The 15,582-nt window shown below is 37.4% G+C and overlaps 1 protein-coding gene across 3 annotated transcripts in view; it reads right to left on the minus strand.

Annotated features, from left to right (window-relative positions):
* Window positions 1-107: 107 nt before the first annotated feature.
* LOC105389892 (zinc finger protein 723) overlaps window positions 108-15,582 on the minus strand; it is a 28,497-nt gene continuing 13,022 nt past the window's right edge. The window contains exons 11-19 of one of the 3 annotated variants that reach the window (XM_048624070.1): window positions 15,351-15,469; window positions 5,007-5,117; window positions 3,845-3,974; window positions 3,234-3,307; window positions 2,456-2,567; window positions 1,935-1,967; window positions 1,734-1,808; window positions 1,069-1,194; window positions 108-568 (exon numbers count right to left, since the gene is read on the minus strand). In XM_048624070.1, coding sequence (XP_048480027.1) covers window positions 524-568; window positions 1,069-1,194; window positions 1,734-1,808; window positions 1,935-1,967; window positions 2,456-2,567; window positions 3,234-3,307; window positions 3,845-3,974; window positions 5,007-5,117; window positions 15,351-15,469 — 825 coding nt within the window. In that variant the 3' untranslated portion in view covers window positions 108-523. Of the gene's footprint in view, window positions 569-1,068; window positions 1,195-1,733; window positions 1,968-2,455; window positions 2,568-3,233; window positions 3,308-3,844; window positions 3,975-5,006; window positions 5,118-15,350; window positions 15,470-15,582 lie in introns of all 3 variants that reach the window. The other 2 variants (XM_048624069.1, XM_048624068.1) reach the window with 2 other exon arrangements.

Genomic DNA, 15,582 nt, shown 5'->3' on the forward strand with positions numbered 1-15,582 from the left:
GTCCACGGTACCAACCTATGCGACTGTGGTACCGCCCCCCAGACTAACATTTATTCTCCTGTCCTCTGTGCCCTTCCACCTGCACACGGGAAGACTTACTCCAGGCCAACCAGAATGCTATCAAAGTTGCTTCTTTTTGGTCAGGACATATTTAATTTGCATGTTCACTGACACGAAAGAAGAAGAATAGTCCACTGCTGGACACAAGCTTCTTTGAAGGGGCTCCATACTTATAAATATACAGGATGTAAATATACAATATGCAGAAGTGGTTATGTAAGCCGAATAGGGGGTGATTCAGCGGGTCATATTGAAAGTTCGCGAAAAAAATACGATTGAACCTTTGTTGGCCACATGAATATTTTTGCATCATCCTGTATATCCAGCCCATGGCCTTTTGGCTTTGCCCTATTCGGCCTTCCTCGTGTCTACTGTGAAGGACTCAATATAATTTATGTTGATTATTTAGTGTTCGATTATTCCGTATGTTGGACAGCCTGGGCGCGAGTCCAGTGGCGCTATCTTATTTCTTGTCCATGAATTCGACCACCTTTTTCTCTGGAATCACCTGGAAAGACAGAAATTAATTTATTTAAATTAAATAATAATGATTACGATGATTGGTACCAGAGAGGCCATACTGTTGCGTTGCGATGACGGATCAATGAAGCTTTGTTACAAAAGCTCACCAAAGTTATAATCCTGAAATAGGAGCTATGTGACATCCTAACATACTAACCAAGTAACGAAGGCTATCGATAGATGGCAGGGATGCGAAATGCCTACATGTATGACCTTCTACATCGCAGTTTTGTAATGCAGCTGATATTCATGTGATGAGCAATAGTGCCTAGTTTTGGTTAAGGTTTGGAAGGCTAACTACCGCCACGAATAGATAAAAAATCTTAACTTCTATTCCCAAAAACTAACATATATTTGTGGACACCATTGAGTATATTCATACTCGGGTGACCATTCGGTCACCCGAGTCCGCGTTGTTCTATGGTGGACACAAATGTCAATTTCACACGTGAAGGAAAAGGCTAATTAATTAAGTACAATATTAACCTTATGCACCCGCTTCCTGTGAGTATAAAGCGAGGCCTTCTGCTTGAAGCTCTGCTGGCAGATGTCGCACGACAGCGGCCTCTCGCCCGAGTGGATTACTGCGTGCTGGGTCAGAGCCTTCTTGTCCTGGAGAGATATACAGCATTTATGTAAAATACTAAAAGGATATAATTAATTTAGAATACTAGCTATATCCCATTCCTCGGGGAAAGACATCTGACAGAAACCTTATTACATTCGAATAAGGGTAGTTTTAGTTTGTATCAGATGTCTTTCGTGGAGTGGGATATACATAGGTATTAGTATCTGTGTTAGGATGGGATTGAAAAGGCTTTTTTTTGTTTTCATTTTAAACGACAATATTATTTTGAGAAATAGATGGGTCTCCGCCATATTTTAGGGTGATCAAAACGCCATCTGTTCAGCTATACTGAGACCGATAGACATTATTTATTAATATACAAACATGTAACTTCACCTATACACAAACACATAGGTAAAAATGGCGGTCTTATCGCTTAACCCTTCACATCCGGAGAAATCAGACACAATTAAAAATATATTTGTTTACCAATGGGTCACCGGGACGTACCTAAGCGGTCAAAGCGATTTTCAAGACATACTTTGGGTAGAAGGATTGGGTCTCTGTTGTCGGCTGTACTCACAGTGAACCCCTTGCCGCAGTGCTGGCACACGTGCGTCCTGGGGCGCTGCTTCTTCTCCCCGTGTACTCGCATCATGTGCTTCTCCACTGAGTACACGAGTACACAGTACTCATCGGCTGTACTCACAGTGAACCCCTTGCCGCAGTGCTGGCACACGTGCGTCCTGGGGCGCTGCTTCTTCTCCCCGTGTACTCGCATCATGTGCTTCTCCACGTTGGCTCGGGATGCGATCGGCTGGAAAGAGAGGGCTTGTGAGTTTGTGTGTCTGTTTTTAGGAGTTACTTCGAAAATTAATGACAACAGATTTTAGAATTGAAACAAGTGTGGCGAGAAATGACAAGGTATGTATAAATATTCCATAATATTGGGACTATCTATATAACTTGACGCAAACAATTCGGAGAGTTTAGTACAGAAATCGAATCAACAAGAGCTGCAGGGCGATCACGAACAATATAGAATCGAATGCGAGTACGACTAGTGGCAACTTGACAGCACTTTCGAACACTTTTTACCTATAAAATTGACAGTTGTCGCACTCGCATTCGATTCTATACGTTAGCTCGAATTTTCGTGATACGGGTACTCTGTAATGCAATCGGTACGCTTAAGCGTTGTATTAATACAACATTAATATGAGATAGAGTCGTATTAAGTTCTATGACAGCTCTCGTTCGTTCGATTTCTCTATTGCCTCACTATATCAATGGTGATCACTATACCTTGTCGCACACGGGACACTTGTGCGCCGTCTTGCCGAGGTGCTGGTAGTTGAAGTGGTCCTGCATCTGCTCCTTGCTCGGGTAGCCCTTGTTGCACATCGGACACGGGAACCTGACCAGAAAGAAACACATTAATTATGAATATAGAGACTCACAGATAAATACATTGAATACCTAAGACTTGACAGCAAATACATACATATATGGCTTACAAATATTTGCTTCGGCCAGGAATTGAACCCGGAACCGTCGGCACAGCAGTCAAGGTCACAAACTACTACACCATCCGCTCGTCTTGAAGAAACTGATCACTCTCAGGTAGCGTTTGTCACTCTGAGAGGGCACATTTATTCATAGTACCCTTGTTACTCCTACCGAGTAGAATGGTGAGACAGTATCCTCGGCCAACGAACGGCTAGCAATTGACCGAGTGCTCGGTCGAGGATTCTCTCTCGGCCACTCTACTCGGTAGGTGTAACAAATGTTTAAGCATCCATTTACAGCGCAAACAGTTTGATGATAAAAACTTATCTGCCAATGTAGAGCAAAACGCAAAGCTAATTTCAGATGTCGCCACTGTCGAGTAGGACCGATTATCAAGTTCTGATTGGTTGGTACAGTCGCCATTTTTTCTACCCAACAATGTAATTGCACACTCGATTGTGCTGCCAAAGTTTCACTTGGTTTTCTTCCTCATTCCGGTAGAGACTTATATCTTATGCCAGGCGTAATTTTTGGTCCTTATGCTATTTAAAAAACGTTGTAACAAAATACAAACTTGAATATTTCTTCGGAGGCGTGCGCGCGCGAGTACTTGAGATGAGCTTGATACGTCGCCAGGTGGGAGAATATCTGCAACAATATAATTATATTGTGTTTATTACTAGCTTTTAAAGAGGTTTCCCGTGGGAATCCAGGGATAAAATGTACATAAAACATTTAATAAACCATCCTAAGAGTCACTTATCATCATCTTTATACTGTTGCGTGGTTTAAAAGATCTGGGCAAACATACATACATACATACACACGTACAGACGCTAGACGCGGGAAGCTACTTTACTTTGTACTGTAAATTGAAGTGGACTTTGACTTTGCTTTATTTTTATTAACCTACTTCAAAAAAAGAGTTTCTCTCTTAAACCTGTATGTATATGTTGTCTGGTAGAGATTGCTATAAGCAATAAGGCCGCCTTTTTGTACTGTTTTTTATTTTTATTTTTAAGTCTTTATTTTGTATGTTGTTCTATTTTGGTGCACATAAAGAGTATTGTATTGTATTGTATTGTATATGTATGCTTGTTTGTGCGCGATTATCTCCCGTTTGGATGAACCGATTTCGAAGCGGATTTCACCAACCTATTCGTTGAACTTTATACTATATTTTACCTTATTACAGTCGTGGCAGGTGTAGGTGGTGCTGTTCTGGTGTCGCTGGATGTGGTACTTGATCTGTATGGAGCGCACCATCTTGTGGCACACCGGACACTCTTCCCGGGGTAGCGGACCCTCGTGTAGCCTGTGGGAGGTAGGAGGGGGTTATACAGGGTGTTGCGAGAGTGGATTATAAGCCTCACTGGCAGGCCTTAAGAAGTCACAAAAGTTCTCCCTCGCGCTCGCTCTTAAAGCTGCGCAGTGTGAGTCAACGCGATGCGAAACTCTTGTCACGTCTTAATTGCGTCCTGTGCTAGCCGTTCTGGGGGCATTCGTGCACTCAGTGGGGATAAGACAGAATTATTTATTTATTTGTCACCACAAAAACATAACATAAAACGTCTTAAAAAAACGCTGGCCTTGGTTCTCAGATACATAAATTTACAGATTCCGAACGGTTCATCAATAGTCGATTGTCCCACCATTAAGTGACGTATCTTTCTATTAGCAGGACAATCGACTGTTGATGAACCGTTCAGAATCTGTAAAATTAAATCGTATTATAGACGTTTTGGCTCATTTCCTCAGTTATTAATTTACAATAAAGTCACAAAAATAGAAAATATTCGTGATAAAACGGCAATGGAAGTAAAAGCCAAAGTCTCGAAATGGCTCCTGAGTTTAAGCTACGACGAAACTGAATCTTTACTATCCAACAAATCTTGACTGCCCATCGTCCCGCGATATTATATATATTTATTTATATTTTATGTATTTCATTTATATTGATATGTTTTTTATAAGTTAGATTACTATTAATCTGGTTTGATAACATAAATGCATGCTTTCATTTTATTTTGTATCCAATCAGTTAAAAAAGTTTTTGATTTTACGTAAGTACTTACCAAAATTATTGTTATTTAATATTTACTAGTACCTACCTATACAAATTACTGTAAACCGTAGTAGTCGTATTTACAATGTCGTAATCTGATCCTCACGTCACAGGCTTGCCTAGTGTGAGGATCGCAGTGTATTTCTGTTTGTAAATTGTGTTTTTTGTTAAATAAATATATTTTGATTTTTTTTTGATTTGATTTGAAACAATTAGAACGACAATTTAGTATCCGAGATTAAAAAACAGACTATATATACACAGGTTACAGTCCATACGTACTTGAGATGCGTGGCGAGCGTGGTCTTGTTGACGAACCTCTTCTTGCAGTGGTCGCACTGCAGCCCTTCTCTGTGGAAGCGGTCCACGTGGTTCTTGCGGGAACGGGAGCTCCTGCAGTGTCATGTGTGATGGTATGAATATACAGAATATTCTCAAATAAAATATTGCTTAATATAGTTAATAAGTATTATTTCTTCCCGGAAATCTAAGAAAGAAATATTATTAAAGAAGTATTTGTAAACAACACACACCCCCCCACACAAACTCTTCATAAACGAGAGGCTTACAAAGGGCAACCGGATATTATTTCGTGAAGCAAGACTACGAGCTCGTCAGAATGGATTTAGATACTGCTGGGTTAAAGACGGATCAATCCTCATTCGAAAGGCCGACAAGTCGTCAGCAATCACGATCCGCAATCTGGAGGACCTGGACAAGCACCTGCCGATCCCCAAGGCCTCGCAGAGCGAAACTTCTTGATTTTGGACTAAAGTCTAATTTCTATGTTTTTGTATATGAATGTAACCTTGTACTTATATATCTTTACCTCACTCCCAACTCTATCCCCACAACCCCCTTTTTATATTATGTTTATAGTAACTACCATAATACTGTATCCATCTATGTAAAAGAAAACTTTAATCAAAGCAAGAAATCGTGTTTTAAATCACGTACTGGGCTACTAAATCTTTTTAAACCTGAAGAAAGCGATAAATCAATTCTAATTCGTAATCTGAAGAAGTGGTTCGGCGAAGAATCAAATGTTTTAAATTTTCGCGATGGCTAACTTGCTTCTAGAAATGGAAAATAACATTGATGCAACCATGTCAGTTCCTTGCCATACCGTTTCTAACCCTACTGATTGCAAATCTTGTTTTAGTAGTCAACACAACTTCAAAGTTGCCACTTTTAACATCAGAAGCATTCAGAAAAACTTTGACATGTTCTTAATAGACATCAAAAGACTAGGAATCGACTTTGATATTATTATACTAACTGAGTGCCATTTAACAGATACAGTTATTATACGAAGTCTCCCAGGTTATAACAGTTTTCATACGAATAAGTTTATAAACAAAAACGGAGGAGTCATAGTTTATGTTAAAGCTGACTGGGACGTCAACGTATCTGAGCCAGAAATTTTGGATGCTAACTGTTTGGCAGTGGAATTTCCAAATTCATTTTGCATATTCGGCATCTATCGTTCCCCATCCTTTCAAAATCACGACAACTTTATTTTCTCTTTGGATGGAGTCCTTGATTCAGCTCGACGAAAATCACAGATTATTCTTGCCGGAGATATTAACATTAATATCCTTACCGAAGCCATGAATAATAAAGTTAATGAATACCTCTGCTGGACTGCTGAAAAAGGTCTAAAACCCGCAATCACTAAACCAACTAGGGAAAAGTCTTGCCTAGATCATATTTTTGTAGGATGTAAGCTGGAAAGCGTTGGTCTAGTATGTACCACAAGTGCAACTGATCATCATTTAACTATGGCAGGAATTTCATCTGTGGTAAGGCGACCAAGGCTTTCTCGCTTTCTGCGAAAAATTGATTACAATGCCATCAAGACTGAGCTTAACGAATATGACTGGTCCCACATTGATTCTATCGATGTATCTGTTATGGCTGAAAAATTCACTACTGTCATTGACGACATTTGTAAACGCCACACCAGGATAGAAAAAGTTAGTCGGTCAAACCACAACCTTAAAGAATGGATAACACCCGGTTTAATGAGATGCATACAGCATAGAGACAACCTACACATGAAGGTCAGACAAAATAAAGAAGACTCGGCACTCTTAGTGACTTACAAACGATACCGAAATTTCTGTAAAAAGCTGCTTAAATCCTTAAAGTCCAACTATGAGAACCAATTACTAACCGAAAACAAAGACGATCCTAAGAAACTCTGGCAGTCTATAAAAAACATATGCGAACTTAATTACGGCTGTACTTCCCCCTCTCAACTCCTCGAGGCGAAAGACACCATTCCGGAGTCTCTTTCAGCGTGCAACGATTATTTTGCCAGTGTGGGTTGTCGCCTTGCTTCTAATATACTGGAAAAGCTAAATAAATCACAGGAGGATCTAGCCAATGAGGTGGAGCTTGCCTATAATAGAGACTCATTTTATCTTAGCCCAACAGACCCGCATGAAATTGACAGTATCATTAGAGGTTTGAAAATTAGTAGCGCTCCTGGGCTCGATGGATTCAATACCAGGTTAATTAAAGAAATAAGCCAATCTGTTGTAACGCCATTATCGCGCATATTTAATCTCAGCATAGAGACGGGAGTATTTCCGTCGTGCTGGAAATTGGCAGCCGTGGTACCCATACACAAAGGAGGTAATAAAAAAGAGCCATCGAACTACAGACCCATATCACTTCTGAGTATTTTCTCAAAGTTGCTGGAAAAAATTGTGAATAAACGTCTGGTAAATTTTTTGGAATCGAATTTTCTTCTATCTTCGAATCAATTTGGCTTTCGTCAAGGGAAATCCACCGAAGATGCTATCCAGCGCTTGGTATCAGGTGTTTCATCTGCACTAGACAAAGGCGATGCATGCATTGGTGTCTTCCTGGACTTGGCGAAAGCCTTTGATACAGTGTCCCCTCTCATCTTGCTGAAGAAACTCGAGTCCCTCGGAATCCGCGGTGTAGCTTACGACTGGTTCAAGAGTTATCTGGCCGATCGCAGACAGTGTGTAAAAATAGGTAATCACATTGCAGACCCAGAAAAAAATACCTTTGGTGTCCCCCAAGGCAGTATTTTGGGTCCGACTCTGTTTATAGCCTACATTAATGACATTACCACTCAGCTATCTGGTAACGATAAAGTTGATGTCGTCTGCTACGCTGATGATACAGCACTAGTTTTCAGAGGTTCATCGTGGCCAGAAGCTTTTAATGAGACTCAACGCGGACTTAATATAGTCTCAAAATGGCTCTCAAACAACCTTCTCACCTTAAACTCAACAAAGACAAAATACCTTTGTTTCCACAAAACTCGTGCCTCATCTCCTCCGCTCGTCCCAGCACTAAAAAATCATGTTTGCGATGGGCTAGCTGACACGGACTGCGGCTGCAGCACAATTGGAAACACTGCAGCCATAAAATACCTTGGTGTCATGATTGACGAAAGACTTTCCTTTAAAGACCATGTTCTGGCTCTCTCTGGCAAAATTAGAAAAGTTATTTATGTAATGAAACTTCTGAGAGATGCAGCTTCCAAAAATATTCTTCTCCTGGTTTATCAGTCTCTGTGCCAATCATTACTCTCATATTGTGTGACAGTCTGGGGCGGAGCAGCTAAAACTCTCATCATAAATCTCGAAAGGGCACAAAGAGCTGTCTTAAAAGTCATGCTGAAGCTTAAGGGGATCCCTAAAGCTAAAATGCTAAAGTCGGCTTGATATACTTGATTAGATTGGAAAAACGGTGGCGTCTATCACATTGATAAAAATATATTTTGTAGCAGAGGGTATACTGAACATGTTAGTTGCTTATAAATTGGTGCAGGATTATAATAAGTATGTTAAAAAAAAATGCAAACACACCATGTCTTTTGCCATTTTTTGACTTATTATGAAAAAACCCTCGAAATCAGAGGGCCCATTTTCATGGAATCTTATATGTATGTGTAGGTAATTAAATTCTTAACAAAGTTACCTTAAAGAGTTGGATTTAATGGACCAGAAGTCAACTTTTTTTGCAAAAAACTAATAAATTCCGGTTTAAAAATGATGACGCCGTGACAGATTTCAGATTTCTTCAGTCGTCGCCCTGGTGGCGGCCTGTTAGGAGCGATACCCACGCCATTTTATTTTTAATCAAATATTTCACAAAAACTGATTAAATCAACAAATGATGACTGCAAATATTATAATACATATGCATTTGCTATGAAAAGTAAATTTTCTAAACATTTTAGATGGAGAAAAGCCGAAAATTCTTAGAAAACATTTCGCCTTTTCGATTTGTTTACATTTTTTACTATAGAGTTACAGATGCATAGATAAAGGTAAACATTACACATAATGACACTTATTAGATTCTCCGAATAAGAACTATACGGTCAATACAGTATGCCAAAGCGCGAGCCATGAGGGGTAATAATTTAACTTTATTTTATTTTAACGGTTGTGTATGCTAGGTAAGCTACACAATATACAGGGTGTTGAAAATTAAGTTCTCAATTTGTATTATTTGAAACCAAAAACCGTAATTTTTTATAATATATATTTTAAGATGTGGTAGTATGTGGTGTTCAAAAGTATAAGTACTTTTAAAAATTGAAGAACTAAAATGTACTTACATATTTTTTTAAATCTATGAAGGTATTTAACAAGCTTTGCAAAAAAAGCGGTTAAGTGCGACTTTATCTACATATCTACACACATACATACACTCTCACGCCTTGTACTAATGTACTCCCTTGCGGGGTAGGCAGAGGTGCATTGCTGCACCCACTACCTCTGTAGTACGTGGTGGTACGGTCTCGACCTTTCGGACAGTCAGTTTGGCATCCGAAATGCGTGATCGTTCGTTCACTGTCGGAGCAGGATGAGAACTAGCTCTTAGCTTAAAAATAGTAACCGCGTTCCTAGAGGGCTGACATCCCAAGGATTCATTACGAAAAAATGGACAACATTTCATTTTTTTTACCCTACATTTTTATTAGCTATTCGGAAAGTTTATTAAAAATTAGAGGACCCGTATTTTTTCATTTTTCATGTACATTTCTTTTTCCATGTTATTTTTAACTTTAAAGTTTATTATTTTAAAACCGGAAGTGACGTCACATATTAGGCTCAATTTTGATTTAAGTCCTTTGCCTTAGTCTCGAAAAAAAAAACATAAATGACACTGACAACTGACAGGTGACATAAACTTTGTTTACGTGCCAACCAGCAAATGGGTCGTTTTCAAATGACAAAAAAAGTGTGACATTGATAATTCTGATGATACAAAATACTTATCATGAAAAAATAATTTTACTAAGCATTCCAGTCAAGCATAATTGAAACACATGAATGCATAATATATTACTATTTTAAAATAAATATAATGTACTTACCCCAATTTTTTTAGCTATGTAGGCGGTGGCATGCTCTGGGACATATTATATAGCGGGTCATCTCTTAATGCGTACTAACCATTTTATATACGATCAATAAAAAAAAAAGTCAAAAAGTGTCGGAACAGAATTTATGAAAATGACCCAAATAAACAACAAAACGTCACGATAAAACGTCAACGTCAATCAAAAATGACAGTGACAGTTACTTTTTTTTTTCATCGATAGGCTTTGAGCAACAAAATTCATCGCACCTAATGCATGACGTCATCAGCACTTTTTGACTATTTTATGAATTTCTCCAAAATGATACATCCAAAAAATTCAAAAATATTTTTTTCGTGGCCTTTATAGCTGAATCTCGAAATGGTTTCCGATTTATAGCAGCTTTAGTTTTTTGAAATGTTGTCCATTGCTGGAGCTGTGCTCGCCATGCAGTGCATGGGCTACTTAGGAATCTGGGAGGCTGTTGCAAAGGAGTCTGTTGCCTCTATACGGTACGGGTGCCGTGCGATTTATGGCCCTTCCAGGAGCACCTGTTTTGTCAAGTCGAAGAGAATGGCTCGTATTCGACGCAACCTGCAGTACTGGTGGGATTGGTTGGAGGTCTGGACAGCACGTAGCTGCAGCAGCCGTCATGCCGTCATTCGACGCATAGATGCAAAAAAAAGTTGAAATGTTAATAATTAGACTTTAATTTTACAATATTGCAAAAAAAAAATATTAACATTGTTGAGTATGTTATTTTATTTTAGTAAAGTAGTAATAAAAACAAAGGCTTATTGCATAGTTTTCGTTCACGCTCGCCTACATCGCACGTTGTTTATGAGAATAAAGGGAATTACTAAATTTTCTTGTTTAAAAATCACGGTTTCTGGTTTAGAGGAAAACAAATTGTAAAATGCGGAATACAGTTTTTTTTTCGAATAAAGAGTAAAACAAAACATGTAAATTCAAAAAACGTTTCTATTGACACTAGGGCATACAATACCGCAATACCGGGAACCCGGAAAAAAAATAAGTATTTTTCAATACCAGTATTGAAAGTTAATACCGGTATTGAAGTAATACCGGAATCGGACTTTTTAGGCTATAAATAAAGCGATTAAGGTATAGTTAGCCTTGTGTTCTTATATACTATGAAAGCGCACTTGTTTCCAATAGTTTAATGTAGTTTTTGGCCGTTGGAAATCTACTGTTGCCCATGCGTAAACCGACACCAAATTTTTTTTTTCAAATCTATCATTTTAACTCTAATACTCAATTGTCGTAGAAATCTATATCTATAATTACAGAATTTGATTGCCTTTTCTTGTTTAATTTTGGCCTATAGTCCTTTAAACACAATATTTGCCATTTATAACAACAATAAAGTCTAATACCGGTATTAGTACCGGAATCCCGAAGTAGTAATACGGAAACTCAATACCGGTATTGAAAATTATTCCGGTAATGCATGCCCTAATTGACACCAACTGACACTAATTGACTTTTCGCCGAGAAAAGTGGAGTTACAATGTTTGCGATCTAAAGTGATTATAGAATAATTAGAACTATCTAATTTTTTTTCAGTTCACCCGGTGTTGACTGAAATTGTAATTAGGTACTGACTCCTTGACTTGAAAATAACTTTTTTTATAATCGTTATATTACAAAACCGCAATTTTTTTAATACAGCAATATTTGTAGGTACTTACAGTGAGCAAAAGAGCGCAACAAGGTTTTTTTTTTTTTTTGGTTTTAAGAAACAAAAATATTATTTCTATCATATCCAAAATACACATACTTAAGTACATATTATACCTCACCCAGACCACCCCATATCACCACCTTTGCCAGCTACGTAACCTTTTGGGACACCCTGTATATGCAGAGTTCTGCAAACTACTGTTCTGCTTTTAAAACACCAAAATAAAACAGGTCGTCTAACTAAAAGGTCACGTGACCAAAAAAAAATATATGGAGAAGCGTTTTTTTTTTTCACGAATATAAAAAAATACGTAGGATAAAAGTTATTCAGAGTAACGCCCTTTCGGCTAACTATACTTTTTTTAATACAACACCCTGTAGTCCCTCTTATATTAAAATCTGCCCCCAAGTGAGGCTATACTTAATTCGCGAAAAAAAAAAACGCGAATTTTTACATTCTGATTTCATTTCCAGGGTTTTAGACATATCATCAATAACATGCTGCACACGTAGGTTTCGGCTTAGTTTAGTATACCCTTTTTGCAACAACCTGTATAAATATCGGCACGGGCACGACTTTTTATAATTAATGATTAAATATTAAAAATACTTTCAAATAAAAATATATATTTTCGTATCACTTACAAAACAATATTACTTAGTATATGTTTAACAAAGTGGCATGTCTTCACTTTAATGTTTTCGAGTACTATGTTAAAATTTCATGTCATTGTCCGGAGAACGCCCCGCATACCTCAACCCCCCTTACTAGATTTGACAGATTCTGATTTTCTTCCAGCTTTAGTGACAGCCTTAAGTTTCGCCACCCTACTCACCGACTATTTGTAGATGTGAAGTTACTAACAGTTCGCCAACTCTATATCTTCCGGGTATTACTGGCTCACCATAACATAGCCTCAAACGAGTTATCTGCACAGAGCCACAGGAGAGTTCCAAGACTGTATGTCCCACGTGTCTACACCGCGTTCGCTAAACGATTTAAGTACTTCGCATTCCCATTTATTTTCAATAAGGCTCTCGCTAACTGTGACATTCAGGGTTGCACTAGAAATGAACTCAAAATTCGTGCTAAAAAGTGGCTTAATGCACTAAATTATGATGACACAGAGGCTCTACTACTCATCACAAGTTGACCACAGGTCGCTTGATAGATGGATAGATGATGGATAAAGCTAGTTAAATATATAGTACTGAAAGTATTAATGTTGCCTTCATTATATATTTTAGAAATAGCACTCTTTGTGAAAGGAAATAGCGATCGTTTTGGAAAATTCAAAAGTAAAAGGTGTGGAAATAAAATCAGCGCTGCCAGCTGCTCAACAGCTCTTTTTAAAAATAGTGTTTTTGGTATGGCCCCTATAATCTACAATCATTTGCCGAGTTGTATAAGAGAAATCAATGTACTCAATTTGTTCAAAAAATGCTTAGCAAAATTTCTTATTAGAAAAGCCTATTACAGCCTAGAAGAATTTCTTCAAGACCATGTGTAATAGTCACGTTCCTTGTAGCTGTGTCAAAAGTTTATATGTATAAATATTTAATTACAGTATTGTGCAAATTAATGTGAACACGAGTGAAAATTTGAAAAAAATACATTTATTGGCTCTAAAATAAAAAAACTGATTTATATTAATACAATTTAAGTTATTTTAATAGAAAATGTGTCCTCCCTGGCTTTTATAACTTCTTCAACACGTTTTGGCATAGAATCGATATGATTTTAACAGTTTTCTGATATTTACTGGTCTAAAAAACTTGTATGGATTACAGCCTCAATCATTTTAGTTTTTCTTGTGCAATCCATTTTACGAAGTCTAACTTTGACGATGGCCCACTTATTTTCAATGGGATTAAGTGCCGATGAGTTCTCTGGCCATCCAAAAGCATGATATCTTGTTGTCCTTGAAATATTTAAGCATAATCTTGGACACGCGGAATGGAGGCGAATTTTGTTGAAAAACTTATTGACCGTTATCATAAAATTTTCTTAGTTCAACTTTTAATCTCCGTTCTTGCAAGTCACTGTATTTTAGCGAGTCCATCATCCCTTCGACGGGCACAAGTCATCAGGTACCTATGTAAGAAAAACAGCCCCAAACTAAGAAAAGTTGATGCTAACGGTCAATAACTTTTTCAACAAAATTTGCCTCCATTCCGCGTGTCCAAGATTATGCTCAAATATTTCAAGGACAACAAGATATTATGCCTTTGGATGGCCAGAGAACTCATTGGCACTTAATCCCATTGAAAATAAGTGGGCCATCGTCAAAGTTAGACTTCGTAAAACGGATTGCACAAGAAAAACTAAAATGATTGAGGCTGTAATCCATACAAGTTTTTTAGACCAGTAAATATCAGAAAACTGTTAAAATCATATCGATTCTATGCTAAAACGTGTTGAAGAAGTTATAAAAGCCAGGAAGGACACATTTTCTATTAAAATAACTTAAATTGTATTAATATAAATCAGATTTTTTATTTTAGAGCCAATAAATGTATTTTTTTCAAATTTTCACTCGTGTTCACATTAATTTGCACAATACTGTAGGTATATCTTTGACATGCATGCATTCATTGAATTTATCACTGTTTCTTAATTTTAATTTAATTTTTTATTTATGTTTTAATTTTAATCTAATTTATTTTTAATTTTAAAACTTTGCAAACCCTCTTGGGTGGAGTATAGTTAAGCGACTTTCCTTTACTTATCATACACCAAACCAATGTACCTATATTCAGCAAAATAAATGATTTGATTTGATTTGATTTGAATATAATATACGCATATATATGCATATATACATTTATCTATTTATTTATATGCCCCCCCCCCTCCCCCTCCCTGTATTACTTTATGTTTTATAATACATTTGTAACCACAATCCTAGACAGCAATAATGTTTTGGCTCTTAACTTTAAATTTAACAGTAATTTTTATTTTATTTTATAATGTGTTTAAAGCATGGTTAAGAATAGCTCATAATTATTATTTTTTACTTTGTTTAATTCTTTTTTATCACAAACTGTCAAATCTGTTGTAAATTGAACCGGGAGCCCGCGTTACAGGTTTTTCCTAGTGCAGGTCCCACTGTGTATTGTTTTCTGTGAATACTTTTTGGCTAAATAAAGAATTTATTTATTTATTAAAAAAAAAAAAAAAAAAACAATTCACGTACGATGAACTTCCTGAATCAGGGCACATACTATGCCATGCTATGCTCCTACCTGCTATTAATATTTTGATTAGCTGTCATAGATTTGGCTATCTATGCTTAGGTATGAGTGCGTTGTTTGTCATTATCAATGTTGGCTGATCTCAAAACAAATGATTTCCTCAATGTTAGGAACATAGCATGTCGGGGTCACCAGTTTTGCGACAGAATAAAAATTGCTTGTACTTTGTCGTGTTTGCATATGGCGTGTTGCAAAAGTGGTGTGGTAAGCCAAATCACCCCAACTTTAATATGGAACTTAGGTTTTTTTACACAAATTACCACATTTTTATGTTTTACTCCTTTCGACAACACCATGTACACAATACTAACTTGAAGAACATGTCGCACTCGAGGCACTTGTACCCCTCTATGGTGGTCTTGGAGAGCAGTTTCCTGAGGTCGCCGGGTTTGGGCGGCGGCGGGTCGATCTTGCGGCTTTTCTTCTTTCTCTGGAATGTTGGAATGGTTGTTTAGGCTTTTGTCAGTATTAATTAATATTTAAGATGGACAAATAAAACTGCTTCCTTAAGGGAGGAGGTGGGGGTACAAAATAAAAATAAAC

Source organism: Plutella xylostella, chromosome 11, assembly GCF_932276165.1.
Source record: "Plutella xylostella chromosome 11, ilPluXylo3.1, whole genome shotgun sequence".
Classification (NCBI taxonomy): Eukaryota; Metazoa; Arthropoda; class Insecta; order Lepidoptera; family Plutellidae; genus Plutella; species Plutella xylostella.